General features: G+C 27.6%; 1 protein-coding gene across 2 annotated transcripts; it reads right to left on the reverse strand.

The window, feature by feature from the left end:
• Positions 1-1143: 1143 nt before the first annotated feature.
• On the reverse strand, positions 1144-11659 carry LOC149876910 (calcium-independent protein kinase C-like). Of its 2 annotated transcripts, XM_090074480.1 has the most exons (18): positions 11496-11659; positions 11179-11263; positions 9409-9766; positions 8598-8655; positions 8268-8442; positions 8129-8163; positions 7909-8000; positions 7673-7790; positions 7148-7299; positions 6498-6722; positions 5930-6103; positions 3717-3808; positions 3497-3559; positions 2575-2713; positions 2373-2453; positions 2072-2179; positions 1664-1807; positions 1144-1556 (listed from the first exon to the last, which is right to left on the reverse strand). In XM_090074480.1, the coding sequence occupies exons 3-18, from the start codon at positions 9754-9756 to the stop codon at positions 1413-1415; spliced, it is 2148 nt and encodes a 715-aa protein (XP_089930606.1). In that variant the 5' UTR covers positions 9757-9766; positions 11179-11263; positions 11496-11659; the 3' UTR covers positions 1144-1412. The 2 variants fall into 2 exon arrangements, with proteins under 2 accessions (XP_089930606.1, XP_089930605.1); XM_090074479.1 differs by lacking the exon at positions 11496-11659 and having other exon boundaries at positions 11179-11298.
• Positions 11660-16119: the final 4460 nt, after the last annotated feature.

The raw sequence follows: 16119 nt of genomic DNA on the forward strand, positions 1-16119 counted from the left end.
TTTTTTGTGTGACAATTTTACTTGTGTTAATTACTTTTTTTGATTCACAAAATGTTTTTTTAAATACATTTCAGGATTTTTTTTCTTAGGAAATTTATATTATGATTGTAATATTTTTCTTTTATCTATTTCCCAAACTGATGCCTTTTTGATTGTCAACAAAACTTTTACTCAACTAATCTTAAAAGCAGTACAAATTTGAAGAGCAATGAAGAAAGACTTTTTTAGTGAAACTTAATATAAGATGAGAATGAATTAATTTTTAAAAAAAATAGGATTTTACAGATTTTTTTACAGATGCTGGTACTTGTATGAGAGTTTGAACAAAAAATATATTTTAAAAATTTAACAAAAAGTTTTTTTATAAATACTGAATTTATTAAATAACCAAAATATAAACTAACTATAATTCATTTATTGTATTCATAATTTTGGCGCACTTTTAAAATAAAAAAACATAAGAACTGTAGATAGAATTATAATGAAGAGCGTATTTACGCTACGTGTAAAAATGAAACGTACAAAAACGAAAAAACAAGCACATCACAGAAAAATTCGTTTTATTTCATTCGTAAATGAAAACATTCGTGAAAATATAAGAAACATACAAATCCTCTATAAAATAATATTTGAAAGAAACAGTTTTATGGAAAGAAAATATGACAGTTGAAGATCTTATCTTTTAATTGAATCGGAGAAGACCCAAAATAGGACTTATAAACCAGCATTCATGCTGTGAAAAGTAAATTCTTTCATTTGTTTAAAAACTTGGCTGGACAAAACAGATTGTTAAAATTCCTTAAAATTTAAAAAAAAAAAAGATATATACAGTATACGAATACAATACAAGAGAAAATATTAATTGATATTTTGAACAATTATTCCCAAATTTTACATTCACAAAGTAAAGGACACAATTGCGATTATGCCGAAGTCTGCATTTTTTCAAATTGCAAAAAACAAGAATATCAGAAAAAAATTTTTCTTTTTCATCGTGAATTTTTAGATTATGTGAATTTCTGTTTCATTTTCAAATCTCACATTTAGAGACAAAACAATATTTATAAAAAATCCATCCAGAATCTCTGAAAATGTTAAAACGTAAAAACAATAAATAATTCACTGCTCATGTTTATATTACAAAAAAAGAATCGATTTTGTTGCATACATCACTAAATACTTGCAGGTTAGTATTATATATTACTAAATATTCAATTTAAGTGATTCAAAATGCAATAATTATGACGATTTAATTGATTTCTACTTAACTACTTGGTTACACTCAAAATAAACTAAAAAACAAATTGCACAAATAAATTAGTAATGAAAATAAAAATAGAAAGTAATGAACAAAATAAAAACTATTAAAATATTTACTGTTTAACTATGTTCGAATTAAAAAAAAATTTTTTTTACACAAACGATGGATTGACATATGAAAACCCTAAAAATTCTTCTTGTGTTATGTTAACAACAGCCTCATTATCTACAGGTGTAAGACATGGATTCTCTCGTGTAAAGTCAGTGTCAAAATTAGCAACATCAGTGCGAGATTTCTAGAATTATTTACAAAATGTAAAACATAAAATATGAGAATTTTTTTTGTGACAGACATTTCCTTAAAAATGGTTTTAAAAAGTTTAAACTATTTGCTTTTACTTACAATTTGAGGCTGAAAAGGTGGTTGAATTTGCCTTTTTTCAAGTTTCCTCCAATCTATACTAGCAAAGAATGGGTGCTTATTTATAGCCACTTCTCCAATTCCAGGAACACATCCCAAACGTTTTTCATAGTTTTTAGTCAATAACTATGAAGAAAACTTAAAGATATATTTTATAAAAGTTATAAAGGAGAGATCAATAAAGTGTCAACCAAGGTAAAAGAGTGTGGACCATATGTAGCTATAACACACAACAAAAAATCTTAATAAATTTAAAAAAAAAAATTGTTGAGCAGATAAATCAGAAATGTTGGTTGATTAAATTTAAATTGGTTGGATGATTTTTAATTGATTGATGTAATTTATATTTCACTGCTTCTTTTAAACACAATAGGCTTTTGTAAAACTTACTCCTTTGAGAATGGATATTGCTTCTCGTGAAAGCCATACTGGATACAAGACTTCACTTGATTGGATCCGTTCAAACAATTCGTCTTCATTATCAGCTTCAAATGGAGGCTACATACAAACAAAAAAAATCATTCAGAGTTAAAATATTTACTGTTGCAGAAATATAATAATTGTTATTAGCTTTAGATATGTCAAATTGGTAATAAATTATGTTTACTTAATACTATGTGTGCTTTATTAAGAAGGAATTTAATGCTACTAATGTTAGTGTCATCTGTTAGATATAACAAGCAAATCCAACCTGGCCAGCCATCATTTCATACATAAGTACACCTAATGCCCACCAATCAACAGATGCACCATAAGGAAGATCACATACAATCTACAACAAGAAATTAGAGTTTCTTTTGCAAAAGAAAAGGAGATGAAATATCTAAAAAACTTAAGCTTCAAACATTAATAAAAACATCTTCTCTTGTAGCAAACCTAACTAGAAAAATTACCTCTGGTGCAATATAGTCAGGAGTTCCACAAAATGTTGTGGTCACACGTAACTGAGCCATATTGTCCTTGCACATTCCAAAATCTGCTAGCTTAACATGTCCACTGCTGTCCAATAATACATTATCCAGTTTAAGATCTCTATGAATAATAACTTGGGTTAAAAAAATGGGGTAAAACAATGGGGTAAAAAAAATTTTATTGAATTTTCATAAAGCCATCTTGAATGGTTTTTAAAGTACCATTTTTCTTCAAGATAAATATATTACAGTTAGTGTAAGCCAATCTTTGAGTAGTCTATATAACCCAATAACATTATGATGAAAATAGACCTAAAAATTACTTTAATACTTTTCTTATACTCTCTATTGTTTAGAATTACTTTCTTAGTTTATTCTTATTGAAATCTTTCCTTTTAATGATTTTTTAATAAGATAAAATGATAAGCATTTTTTTTATGCTCAAAAAATTTAGAGGACAAAGATTGACAAAAAAAACACCCTCATAATTTATGATTTGTATCTTATACTTAGTTTTTTTAGTAATTTTTACTACTCCCCTATTATTATTTTTTCTTTATATAATTTGGTGACTTTTGCAATCAATTAAAAGTATGAATAATATTGTAGTAGGAATAAAAAACTTTTTATCTACTTTGAAGAATTCTAAATGTACATTTATGAATATAATACTATTAAACCATTAATGCTGGCCGTACTCAGTTGAGTACACTTAGAAAAATAAACAACTGCTTAACATCCCCATTAGAGGATGCCTAAGCATCTTTAAAACTTTTTTTTTTTTAATATATGTAATAAATGTAACCTGACTTCATGTTTTTGTATCATTTGACATTTTTTCCTAGCTAGTTTCCTTTTAAGCATAAAAATGAGAAAGAAAATAGTTTGAACACAAATGAGTTACCTGTAAATAATCCCATTGGAATGAAGAAACTGCAAAGCGAGCGTGATCTCTGCACCATAAAACCTTTTAAAGTTTATCAATTTTTTTTAGGGTAAATTTTATGGAAAAGTTTTGTAGGAAAATTATATAGAAAAAATTTACAGAGAAATACCAAGAAATCTATTGAAAATTAAGGAAACTTAGTTCTTGCTATTATGAGAAAATAAGAAGAAATCAAAACCTTGATCTGTTTTCATCAAATTTTCTTGCTTTTTGTATTTGAAACATAAGATCACCTCCATTTACATACTCCATGACAAAAAATAGTCTTTCCTAAACAAAATCTTTTTCATTTTAAAATAAATATCCAAAACATGTCCTAAATAAAAGTTAAGGCAAAGTGGCCATTACTATAAAAAAAAAAATTATTGGGAACTAAACATTTTCACAAGTTTAAAATAAACTTTTTCACAAGTTTTCCTGGTTTTTATAATAAAAAATTTCAATCTCTGATCTGAATTTTGAATGTGTGAACATTCAAAATTCAGATCAGAGATTGAAATTTTTTATTATAAAAACCAGGAAAACTTGTGAAAAATGAAAAAAATCAAAAAAACATTATGTGTGTTTGCTATTTCACAATCATCAACATTTAATATCTTTAATGTTTAAATTTAAAATTTGTGAATTTTATAAAATACTTGATGTCCTTTCTTCAAACGTGATTAAAAAAGAGAAAAAAAAACAAATTTCACCAACAATTTAACCAAAAATAAACTCTGTAAATTAAAAATGAATCCTCTGAGTTAAAAAGTTATCCTCTAAGTTAAAAAGTAATCCTCTGAGTTAAAAAGTAATCATCTGAGCTAAAAAGGAATCCTCTGAGTTAAAAATGAATCCTGAGTTAAAAATGAACTCAGTAAATTAAAAGTCTAAACGAAGAAAATTATTAAAATGTAAAAATATTATTTATTTTGGGACAACAATTATAAAAAACTGTATAAAAGTAAATGATGCCATCAATAGAGTGATCTATTCTCAAAAAATGTCCAGAACTTTTTTAAAAAAACAAATGGAACCAAATCAAGATGTCAGACCATAAAGTGAATCAAATAAAGTAGTAATGTGTTTGCAGTTTAGTGATACTTGCTTAATTACTAACAGAAAGGTCACAAACAAAATCTTATCAGAAGACATATATACCACACAATCATAGGTAAATGTAAGCTTATTCTTAAAACCTCTTTAGTTACATATATAGTAAAGACTATGGAATGAGAACCATTTGGTAAACTAATAAGGAATTTAAAAGCAAGTGCTTCTAAAAATAAAACACTAAATTATAGATGAACATTACAATTTTTTAGAAAGATAATAAAACAACCTTCTTAGTATAATTTAAATTTTTTTATAGCTTAAAAAATTTAAATATGCTAATATTTTGTTTAAAGTGCCTTAGTAATTTGGATTATGGTCAAGTCTACAAAATGAACCAAAATTTTTCAACTTAGTTAGCTTTTAAATGATTTTTCGAATATAAATTATATTTCTAAAATGCTGAAATACAGGTCCACTGTAAAAAAAAATTAAAGTAAATTCATTGTTTCATGTTGCTAGTGGAAACAAAAACAATGCTGGGATTAACAAAGTAAAATATAAAAAACTCAAAAATTTATAAATTTAAAGAAGAAAATAAATAGTTAACCATAATAAAATGAAAAAAAATTGTTTTGCTGTATTTAAAAGAAAACCATTTCTTATTGATGCATCTTTAAATGAATTTATTTAAGTAAGTTTTTGCAATTATTCTGTATAAGTCAAAACAAAAATTGTAAAAAAAAAAAAAAATACAAAAAGCTTCTTTACAAAACCTATGTTAACTTGTTTATCAGTAAAATGGCCTCTTAAGTCTTTTCCAAGTTGTGAAAGAAAAAAAGAATAATTAAGGATCAAATTTATATTTTTTTATCATTTTTTGCTTTACTTCTTTTTAAAACAAAAAAACAAAAAAAACAAAAAAACTGAAAAAACTTTATCTTTTTTTGAAAATAGAAGTTCTTATATAAAAGCTTACAAAAAGAACCTTTATGAAAAACCAAACTTTATATCAATAATTTTAACTGCTGATAATTTTTAAAAAAAAAAAAAAATTTATAACTAAAGGTTTGATTTAAATCTTAATTTTTTCTTGTTAATATTAAAAAAAAAAAAAACAAAAAAAAAAAACAAGCAAACTTGTTTTGTGTTTTTTGTTTATTTTTTTTGTTTTGAAAAATTAGACAATTGTTAAAACAGATATTTATCTGTACCTGATACTGCTCATCCAGGTGCAATACAGACACTGATAAGTATTTCTTACAAATACAGCTGCAATAGCAATTGTTTTAAAACAACTATCTGTTAAGATAAGAGATTAAATTATTAAACCCTATGAGTTCAAAAAAATTTAAAAACCTGAGTTTGAAAGCATGAATGAAGCGAAGTAAGATAAGGGTGCTGTCCAGTGATGGTTAAAACACGCTTTTCTGTTTGCACACACTCAACATCATCATCGCGTATTATATTAATTTTTTTTAGTATTTTAATGGCAAACAGTTCATTGGATCCTTTTCTTTCTGCTAACATAACCTAAGAGAAAAAAAGTTTTTTTTTTTTAAACATTAATTTAAAAAGAAAATTACTAAGATTGCAACATCTTTTAAACATTTCTTTTTTATCAAAAGTTGAAAAGAAAAATGCAAGGTGTACTTTCATAAACACTTAAATGTGAGAGTACATGTAAATTTCAAGGTACATTTACACTTAAATAGACTTTTCTAAACTAACACCCTGTCCATTTATTTAAAAGTCATTTCCATTATTAAAAAATTTGATTTGCATTTTGAACTAACTATTTGCAGTAAAAATTGCATCGAAACTAAATAGTTGAAGTAAAAATGCATTGTTAAGAATGTTAGAAATCCACTGGATGAGCAAATATATACCTTAAACATAATATAAATAATAACATAAATAAAATAACCTTTCCGAAGCTTCCTTTACCAATAACTTTTAAGAAAGTAAAAGAATCCATTGTGTACTTAGTGTCAAAACTAGTATTTCTACGCCTCTGCCCTGGTGAGGATGCAAGACTAGATATAGAGGATTTATCATTTAGTGAAAGTGTTTTGGTCATAGATTGTTTAACAGTAGTGGGGTTACTTGATACAGTGCAGCTGACACTGGATCTTCCATTATGATTTCCATCCTAAAAAAGGTCATTAACAAAATAGCCTAAAAACCACAACAAACTTAAAAAGAGCTGTTTTTTTTAACTTAAAAAGAGATTTTTTTTTTTTTTAACTACTGTATTATTAATAAAAACCTCAACAGAAAGTTTAAACAGCAACTAATGAAACATTAAAGAACAATACACACTTTACATTTAATACATGTAAATTAGTAACATTTGATCTCTGAGACTTTTAGAAAGAAAAAAGTTCTGTATTTCATATATATGGGGTTGAAATAATAGCAAGGATATCTCTAAAATCATTAAACCCAGCATCAATTTTAAACAAACTCCACAAAACTACAGAATTTTTACATGAAGAACTTTTTTTTTACTTTAGAACAAGTTTAACACAGTTTTTATTAAGATAAAAACAAACATTCACATTTGAAAAAACTCACAATTATTCTCTTGGGTTGGCTGTGTGTTTGAGTTATATCATGAACAGTTTTCTTCTCAATTTCACCTAAAATTTCAGCAAGTTTTTGTCTATCTACACCACAATCATTGGCAACATTAGCTTGGCATCTTCTGTGTACATTAAGTGCGCAGTCTTAAAAAAAATATTGGTGAAAAAATAAGTTGTATTTTAAAAAACAAGCAAGGACAGGAAATGGATAAAATATGGAAACTTTTTTAAAGCTGCAGTAAATCATATATCATGTCATGATAGACATCATACCTATATCATGTCACATGAAAGATTATTTTATAGAATCCTCAAAGAAGGAAAAAGTTTAAAATCAGTTAAGCATTACATCAAGTTTTTTTCAAACTTAAGAATGAAAAAAAAATTATTAATTTTTAAGTTTGACAAAGTTATCTTGTGTAACTTTACACACTATAACTTTACGCACTATTACAAAAATTACACAAAATAACTTAACACTCTATTATAAAAATAGCAGGAAACAAATTAACCATACCTTTACATTGAACACCTTGTTTTATAATGCCATATAATAATGAACCACAATGCTGACAAAATGTGGGGCGTCTGTAAGAGTGAGTCTGGAATTTATGTGGAACATTTAGGCCAAACCTCTAAAAGAGACAAAAGTTGAACTAATTCTCTGATTCTCCAACTTATAAGAGAAAATTAAAGTATAACATAAGTGACTTCCAATTTTATTTTAAAAGTTCATTAAAGTTTAAAATGTACCTGTTCTAAAGTTGTGTCCTCATTTACTTTTACACCAGGACACTTTGAAACTATTAAATGGTGACATTTCTTGTGGGTTACTATACTGCAAACTGAAAGATACAATGAATCTTAGTTATGCTCTTACCACATAACACATAACCTACCTAAAGTAAAACAACTTATACCCAAACTCATAATACTTGCATAAAAAAAAATATAACAGCATAAAAATCATTACCTTGGCATTGGTAGCCTTGTTTCCCAATCACACCCCTAAAAGCAGAATTTACATAAAATATAACTTTGGCTATTTTAACATAAATACTAATTATTATTTATTATAGATTTAGTAAATAGTTCTGAACAGAACAACTTACCAAATGAAATCTTTACAGTGTGAGCAGAAAGTAAATTGACGCAGGTATGTTGCCATAAACTTGTGTCCACTAATCTGATGAACGCGTCTGCGCACAGCATTTCGACGCCCTCTTTTATTTAAATAAGAACTATCTCTTTGCTTGAACTGAATAGAGTTGGCTCTTGGTTGTGAATCTAAAAAAGACAAACGAACTTCTAACTTTCTCTTTAGTATAACTTTTATATATAAAATATAGAATAATAAAAAGAAATGTTTTGAAACTATTATTTCTTTTTTATATTTCTTAATGGGATATTAAAAAAAAAAATTGGTTACTAAGTTTAGATACCTTCTCCAGATTTCAGCTCGATAAATAAATGTAACTTGCCAGCTGGTTCAAGTTGAATCTATAAAGAAACATTGAAAGATATAAAACAACATTTCTATTTTTTTTTTTTTTCTTTTAATCTCTTCAAATGTTTGTTAAGGTACTATTTATCAAACATTTCCTATAATTTCAAAATGTTATTACAAAAAAAAACCTGTTCCAAAGTTATCCCAAGTGTAAAACAAAGAAGAATAAACATAAATATGAAAGTTATGAATATGAAGTTTTATGAATATACAAACAGCAGCAAAAAAATCTAGACTTAAAATGTTTATTTTCAAAGCAACATTTCTACTAAAATTTGTATTGATGTTCTAACATTTTACCTACATGCTAAAGTACTTCTAATTTAATTGGTATTTACATCTATGTCAAAGTTCACCAAGTTTAATTGGTAATTGCAGCTACATATAGTTAATTCAAATAGACATTCATTTAACAACTCTTGTTTATAACTTTTAAATTGCACTTTAATTAGTGAGTACTTGCAACAACATTATTAGTAAAATAAAAAACTATAGATCAATAAAGATTCTACAAAAAATATCTCTGCTATTACTCTAATTTTTGCAACATCCTGCTAACCTAACCCTACACTATCCAAACCTAAACATAAAGCCTGATCTTAATCTTTATATTACTAGGCATTCATGTCTGATATCATTAAAAAACAAGCTTATTATCTCATAGGCTAAAATACATAAAATGCATCTTTGCAGGAAAGTTTGATTGCAGTCAAACAACAATAGTAATAGATAACACATGTTCCTACCCAGAGATCTGATTGTCCTTCATCTATAATCTCTTGAATTGGTAGCGAGCTATTAGCAACAAATGAGTCTGCACCAACTTTAGATGAATGAAAAACGGTTAAACTTAAAATTTTTGCTTTATGAAGATCTATACTAAAATCTTCTCCCCAAATAGGGGAATATGTTGATATTCTCTTGGAGGTTTTGGCAATAACTTGGTCATCAACATATGCCTGTAAATATGGATCAAGAGATGAAACTTTCATTGAAGTTACAATTTGAGATTTAACATTGGTTTTATTGAGATCCATTGCTTCAAGTATTCTTATCTTCATGAAGCCTGTAAATCCTCCTTGTAGTCCATTCATGTCTTTATATCTAAATATACAATATAAAAGCTATAAACACCAAAATACTATTTATGTTAATGTAAGTAAAAAAGCAAATTGTAAAAGAAAGCTTTATTGAACTATTAACACACAAGAAGTGTAAACATGGTGTATATATAACTTATGTACAGCATATCAAATGTAAAAACAAAAAATATCTATATATTGTAATAATGTGTTAACAATAATGTAAAAGCGTAATACATAGATATTACTATTATTATCATATATGCATAGAGTATCACTTAGCAAATATATATAGAGATAATTTTGTTGTTGTTACAAGCTTGGAGCAATATTCTTTCTCTGTAAAAAGTAAAATATAAAAATGTCATCACAATCCATAACATATTTTATCGCGCTGGTAAACAAAGTTTATCATCTTTTAAACTTCTATAAGTAGTAATAGATACACTGATTTTTGTATCTTTACAATTTAACTCTCTCATTATAATATTTCATTAAGCAGCCTAATGGTACGCTAATTTTTGTTCAGCTATTATGCAGCTTGCCATAGGTTATGTGATAATACTCCCCCTAGAAAATGTGAAAAACTAATTCAGCACCGCAACCATAAAAGAAGAGGACAGCTGGATTTTATTTTGATTTTTCAGAGTGCTCACATCATATGATGATGTTAAGTAGTGTACGATTTTACACTTGACTATTTGTCGTCTCGGAAGTCTATGCAGACCGAGAGTGAACTAACCTAACAAACTTTGTAATATTTTTTCCTGTTGGAATTTAAAAAAAAAAAACAAAAGAAAGACCCAAAAGTTTTCTGCTAAAAAAATAAAATTTTAACAAAGGTAGCCAAATTACTTAAATTATCACTAAATTGTTAAGGTTTTTTCAAAATGATGAAGTAAGTTTTTCGAATTGGATTTATTTTTAGCAATTATTTTCTACGTCAAGAATTTAGCAGCAGGTTAAATTTCACAGAATTAAAATTCTCATGTTCCGAGCTTTACATTCTTTCATTGTTGTTTAAATTACTAATATTACGTTTTTTTTTATTGATTAATCGCATCATTCTTCCGATAACTGATAATCGATAAACGTTTTATTGTATTTTTTTGATTAGTTCTCGTAAATTACTAAATTAAATCCTCAGTTGAAAAAAAGCGATTTTCTCGGTATTCAGGTTAAAAGTTTTTAAAGTATTTGTTTTCGCGTGTACTAATTTTCTTACTAATCTGAGAATCGTAAATAATTCACGTTCGAACAAAATATTGTAAACCGATTTTCAGCTTTAAATAGTGTTTTATTATGTTTGAGCTATATATAGCTTTTGCTGGAACATTTGTAATTTATAACATTTCGAGTACAAAAAATCGTCTGAAGTTGAACATTTGAATTAGTCCGACAAACATTTAAAATCGAAATTTCTCTACTTCTTACCTTGTGGCTGCCTTGCTATTAAGACTGGCTGATCAACAAATCTTTATTTGGTTCAGTATAATATATTGATTTCATTTTTCAAGTCCTAAACAAAGAGCATAACATTTTCATATATTGTTCACTGACCAATGAGAACTAAACGAAGAAAAATATCTGAAACGTTTTTTATTTTTTTTAAAGCGTCTTGCGGGGAAAAAATCGCTAACATAGAACTTTGATTAAAACATCTTTTTTTTAGTTTAAAGCGTCCGGTAAAAAGTAAAATAGAAATCAGTAACACAATTATTTAAAAAGATAACCAAAAACCAGAATGTTACCTTCCATTGTTCAATTGCAAAACGACCAACCTTAAAAAGCTAAGAACAAAAGAAACATTAAATTTAGGATCATTCAACTTCTGCTATCAAAAAATTTGTTGTCAAGGCAACGAAGAAATAGGAATCGATTTTTCCTGACTGCGCTTTCTAAAGAAACGAAAACTTTAAAACTTCAGATGCTTCTCATGTTAGCAAATAGAAATGAAGTATTATAAATTTATAATAAACATTAGCAAAAAAAGTAATAATAATAATAAGAGAGACCTGAGAATTGATAAATAATGAATGCAATTGAAATACAAACATTAAAAGAAAAAAAAAAATGCTGTTAAACAGATAAAACTTTAAAATTTTTAAATTTCATCATAAAAATTTGAATGGTAAAAAAAAAGTGCTCGGAATTTTTAAATTCTTTAATTTTTTAATTTTTTTTTTTTTTTTTTTTTTTTTTTTTTTAACTGGCTGAAATACCTATCGCTCATGATAATTTGAGTCAACGATTTAATTTTTAGCGTGGATCCCTTACGTTTATTAATCTAACAAATTTTATTTAAAACCATCGCCACCGACACCAACAACAATAACATTAGTTGAAACGCTTTTCGTAAAAAATACAATTTCGCGACTTATTTGCATATACTTCTGTAAGGGGACGGAGTGAGGCTCTTGCAAGCTGTTTTATGGTCAGGAATTTTCATGAATTCAACGAATAGACACCCAATCCGCGAAAAAAAACATTTTTCTTCGATCTGCAAATATAGATTTATTTCCGCGAAAATTGCTTTTTTTTTTTCAGCGATGCCTTCTTTCAGCGATGCGTTCGTTTTAAATTTCGCGGTTAGCTTATCCCGCGAAAATTTTTGATAATAAAGCATTTGATTAAACTAATCCAAGATTTACTACATCAAATTATTCCATTAAAATTACTTGCCAAAATGAGGGGAGATTATTTGCCAAAATGCAGGGAATACGGAGAATCGACTTAAAAACTGATGAATATGTCAGAAACGGCTTTATATCAACTGATTGCAAAATATGAGTCATTTAAAAGAGCGAGCTTGTTTTCAACAGCTATATAAAAGGTATGTGAATTAATGCAAACCATTCATGCAAATTTAATCAATGCTTCGACTAGGCTCTTTTATTAGAGGAATAAAAGTCATATCATACCAGAAAAGTCTGAGAACTACCTAAATCAACTTTTTTCAAAATAACCAAGTTCCCAAAAAATCACTTCATTGAAGGTAATTTTAGAGAAGCAAATAAACCAGCTCATCTTACATCTTTAATTTAAGATGATCTTGTTTCATCATCATCAATGATCTCTTTAATGTGCGGACTGAGAACACAGTTTTAATTTTCTTCGAAGCGAGAAATTTTTTGTGGAAAAGAAAGAAAGAAAGAAAAGAAAGAAATCCGAAATTAATCAATTTAAAAAAGTATAAAGAAAAGCAACGTGTAGAAAATATTTACCTCAATTTAATCACACACCCTTAAAAATATTTATTTTCTCTTACTCCACGTCCATGTAGTGATCATCACAGAAATACAGTGATGATCACAGAATCACTTAAATGATCACAGAATCACTTAAAGTTTTCTTCATTAGAGTTAATATATTTTCTTTCTTTATCGGAGAAATTAAAAAAACAATGTATCAATTTCCATTTAGAAAAAAAAGTTTACAAGGAAGTTGTGATAATAAAAATAGCACATCAAACAAAAAAAATTGTGCTGTATAAAAAATCTACATCATTTAAATTAATGTTAAGATTTTGTCAGGTCGCCATTAGTCTTTACTACTTCAGCACATCTTGATGTTATACTACTAACCAGCCTTTGACAACGTTCGACAATAGCGGCATTTTAGATGCTTTGAACTTCCCCAAAAACTCATTGAAATTAGAGATTTGATTATCTTGTGAAGCCACCCCGATATCTTCCATAAAGTCTCGATCGGATTTAGATCAACGATATAAAACGTTACCTCTACAAAAAGTTTTTTTAAAAGGAAACATTTTAATTTAGGAACAAAAAAATTTGCAAACTTGGTTAGTGAAGAAGATTTGAGGATGGTGAAAAATCTGAGGATGACGAAAATAAAGTGAATCGTACTATTTAATGTTAACCGAGTGTCATAAAAAGATGGCAGATTATCAAGAAGATCTCTGCTCTTGTTTAAAGGTCCCGGATCATCTAGAAGATTTACTTTTGTATAAAGAAATCAAAAAATGTAGTTTATATTAATACATAAACTTTTTGCAAATTTTCTGGCCTTAAATTTGTTTTACATAAACACTCATTTGATAGCAACACTTTTTTTATTATTATTATGGTATTTTTATACTCGTTGTGAATTGACGGAAGGGCAAAAAAACTTTCAACCTTAATAGAAATGTAAAGCACGGAAAAGCATTCCAAATCGATAACAGCGCTAAAATCCTATAATACTACCGCAATACTGTAATTTTGAGAGTTTCAATTTTAGAAACTTATCGATATTTTAACTTAAAGTAAGCATTGCAGTGCACGAGATAATTACCTAATTTGCAGCACTCCACATAATCTTTATTTCCGGGGCAAAAGAACTCGCCTGAAAAAGTACTTTAACCTTGGATATTCCTTTTACTGGTTGATTGGTTGATTGTTTGCTTATTCAATTGTTTGATTGTTTGATTGGTCGATTGTTTCATTGGTTTATTGGTTGACTGTTTTATTGGTTGACTGTTTTACTGGTTGACTGTTTGTTTATTTATGTTTTTGGCTTTTACTAGTCAGCGTCATTTAAAAGGCTTCTTTAAAGATGCTGGTAATCTAATATTTTGCAATCAAAAACAGGTTGTCCTTTTAAGTCTCCGTTAGTTACATAAGTTAAGCGTTATGTACATAAAATATCTAAATTGGTCTGTAAAATCTAAATCTAAATTGGTCTGTAAAATATAAGATCTAAATTGGTCTGTAAAAGTTTAGTCTACTCTTTGCATCTAAAGTTTTGTTCCAAGCCTGAACTGGTTTTAGCTTGAATAAAACTTCGATGGGTAACTGTATGCATAAAAATAAATTGTAGGGGAAAGGTGCCTATGATGGCATACTGGTCATATTTCCAAAAATATTACTTTTGGTGCATAAGTGATTAGACCAACATGTGTATATTAGTAATTCATTACTTCTGGTAAAAATTCATCCCTCCGTCATAAATAATGCTTTGTAATCAACAGACATAAATTTTCGCATGTGGTGTTGTAGATTTAATGCCCTCATATATTTAGGATTACAATTTTACTATAGATCAAACAGAAGTGAAATTTTCATTCATTTCATCTGAAAGCTTTGTACATTTATTAGAATACTTATTTTAATGCTTTGTGTAGAATAAGGTAGACACGGCTTGTTTTAATAAATATGGTGACTCTTTCCTATGATGGCATACCGAGGATTTGCCAACATAGGAAAGTCTGCAAAATGAATTGAAAAAAATGCCTGAAATAAATTTTTATGCTAATAAAAAGGTGATCAGGCTAAGAACAAAGATAAAATACAAGAGTTTGAGAAACCAACACATTTGGAAATGAGATCTCCCCCATCAAAAGCTTCCATATGCATTGGATCTTCTGTTTCAACGAAAGGATAAGATCTAGTATACAAAAGTTGTGTCCGGTGCCTTTAGCACCCTCTAAAATTGAATTGAAAACGTGGAAAAACTGGACCTCTGAATACCACACCGGATATCCAAGAATTAAAAGATAACGCAAAAGAAAAAGATAACAAAGAAAAGGAAAAATTTGTTAGAAAAACAAAAAGAAAGACGACTGTTGAAGAAAAATACTGCAATGAGGAGATTAAAGGAAGTAATGATAAAATGGATTTCGAATCTGATACAGCATTTTTGTATTGTTATGAACTTTATTCGCTGTCTTGCTCTAAAGAACCATGGATTTGTTGTCAAAAATGCGGATCTTGGTGTCATTGTTTATCTGCAAGCATAAAGAGAAGTAGAAAAAAATTTATATGTGAATTATGCTTGTAGACCAAATATTTATTTTTAATTTTGTTTTTTTGATAAGTTGTGTTTCCATCAATAAAAAACAAAAAAAATTCTTGTTTGTCTATTTTCTTTAAAGTGTGCCATCATAGGAGCAGTTAGTTGCCTATTATGGCATACTTGTATTTTTTTTTTAATGGTATATACTTATAAAAAATCAAAATAGTAAAAATTCTGAGCTTCATTATTATTCTGCATGCTAGAGGGAATACACCCATGTCAAAAATTATTTTTTAAGTTTTCAGGTAATGACTCAGAGAAACGTTAAAGTTAAGTATGCCATCATAGGCACCTTTCCCCTATATTGAAAGTCATCGTTTTAGAAATATTGCATTAACAATGGTTAAGCATTTATGATGCACAATTTACAACTTTCTAAACTAAAAAACGGTTTAATTTTATTTTTCGGTTTCTAGAAAAAAAAAAATAATGGCAACAACCTTAAGTTTTCTTTAAGAACTCAAAGTTTCTCAGCGTGACTGTTCTTGTTTGGATCTCGCGCAGTTAGCACATAATACATCAAATAGCATAGGGCATGATTCGTTGGGACTCTTTATAAAAGCTAATGAAGCGTTTCGACGC

The sequence above is a fragment of the Hydra viridissima genome, unplaced genomic scaffold, assembly GCF_058129835.1.
Source record: "Hydra viridissima isolate aposymbiotic clone 2 unplaced genomic scaffold, HvirCarnegie_v1 scaffold_17, whole genome shotgun sequence".
Classification (NCBI taxonomy): domain Eukaryota; kingdom Metazoa; phylum Cnidaria; class Hydrozoa; order Anthoathecata; family Hydridae; genus Hydra; species Hydra viridissima.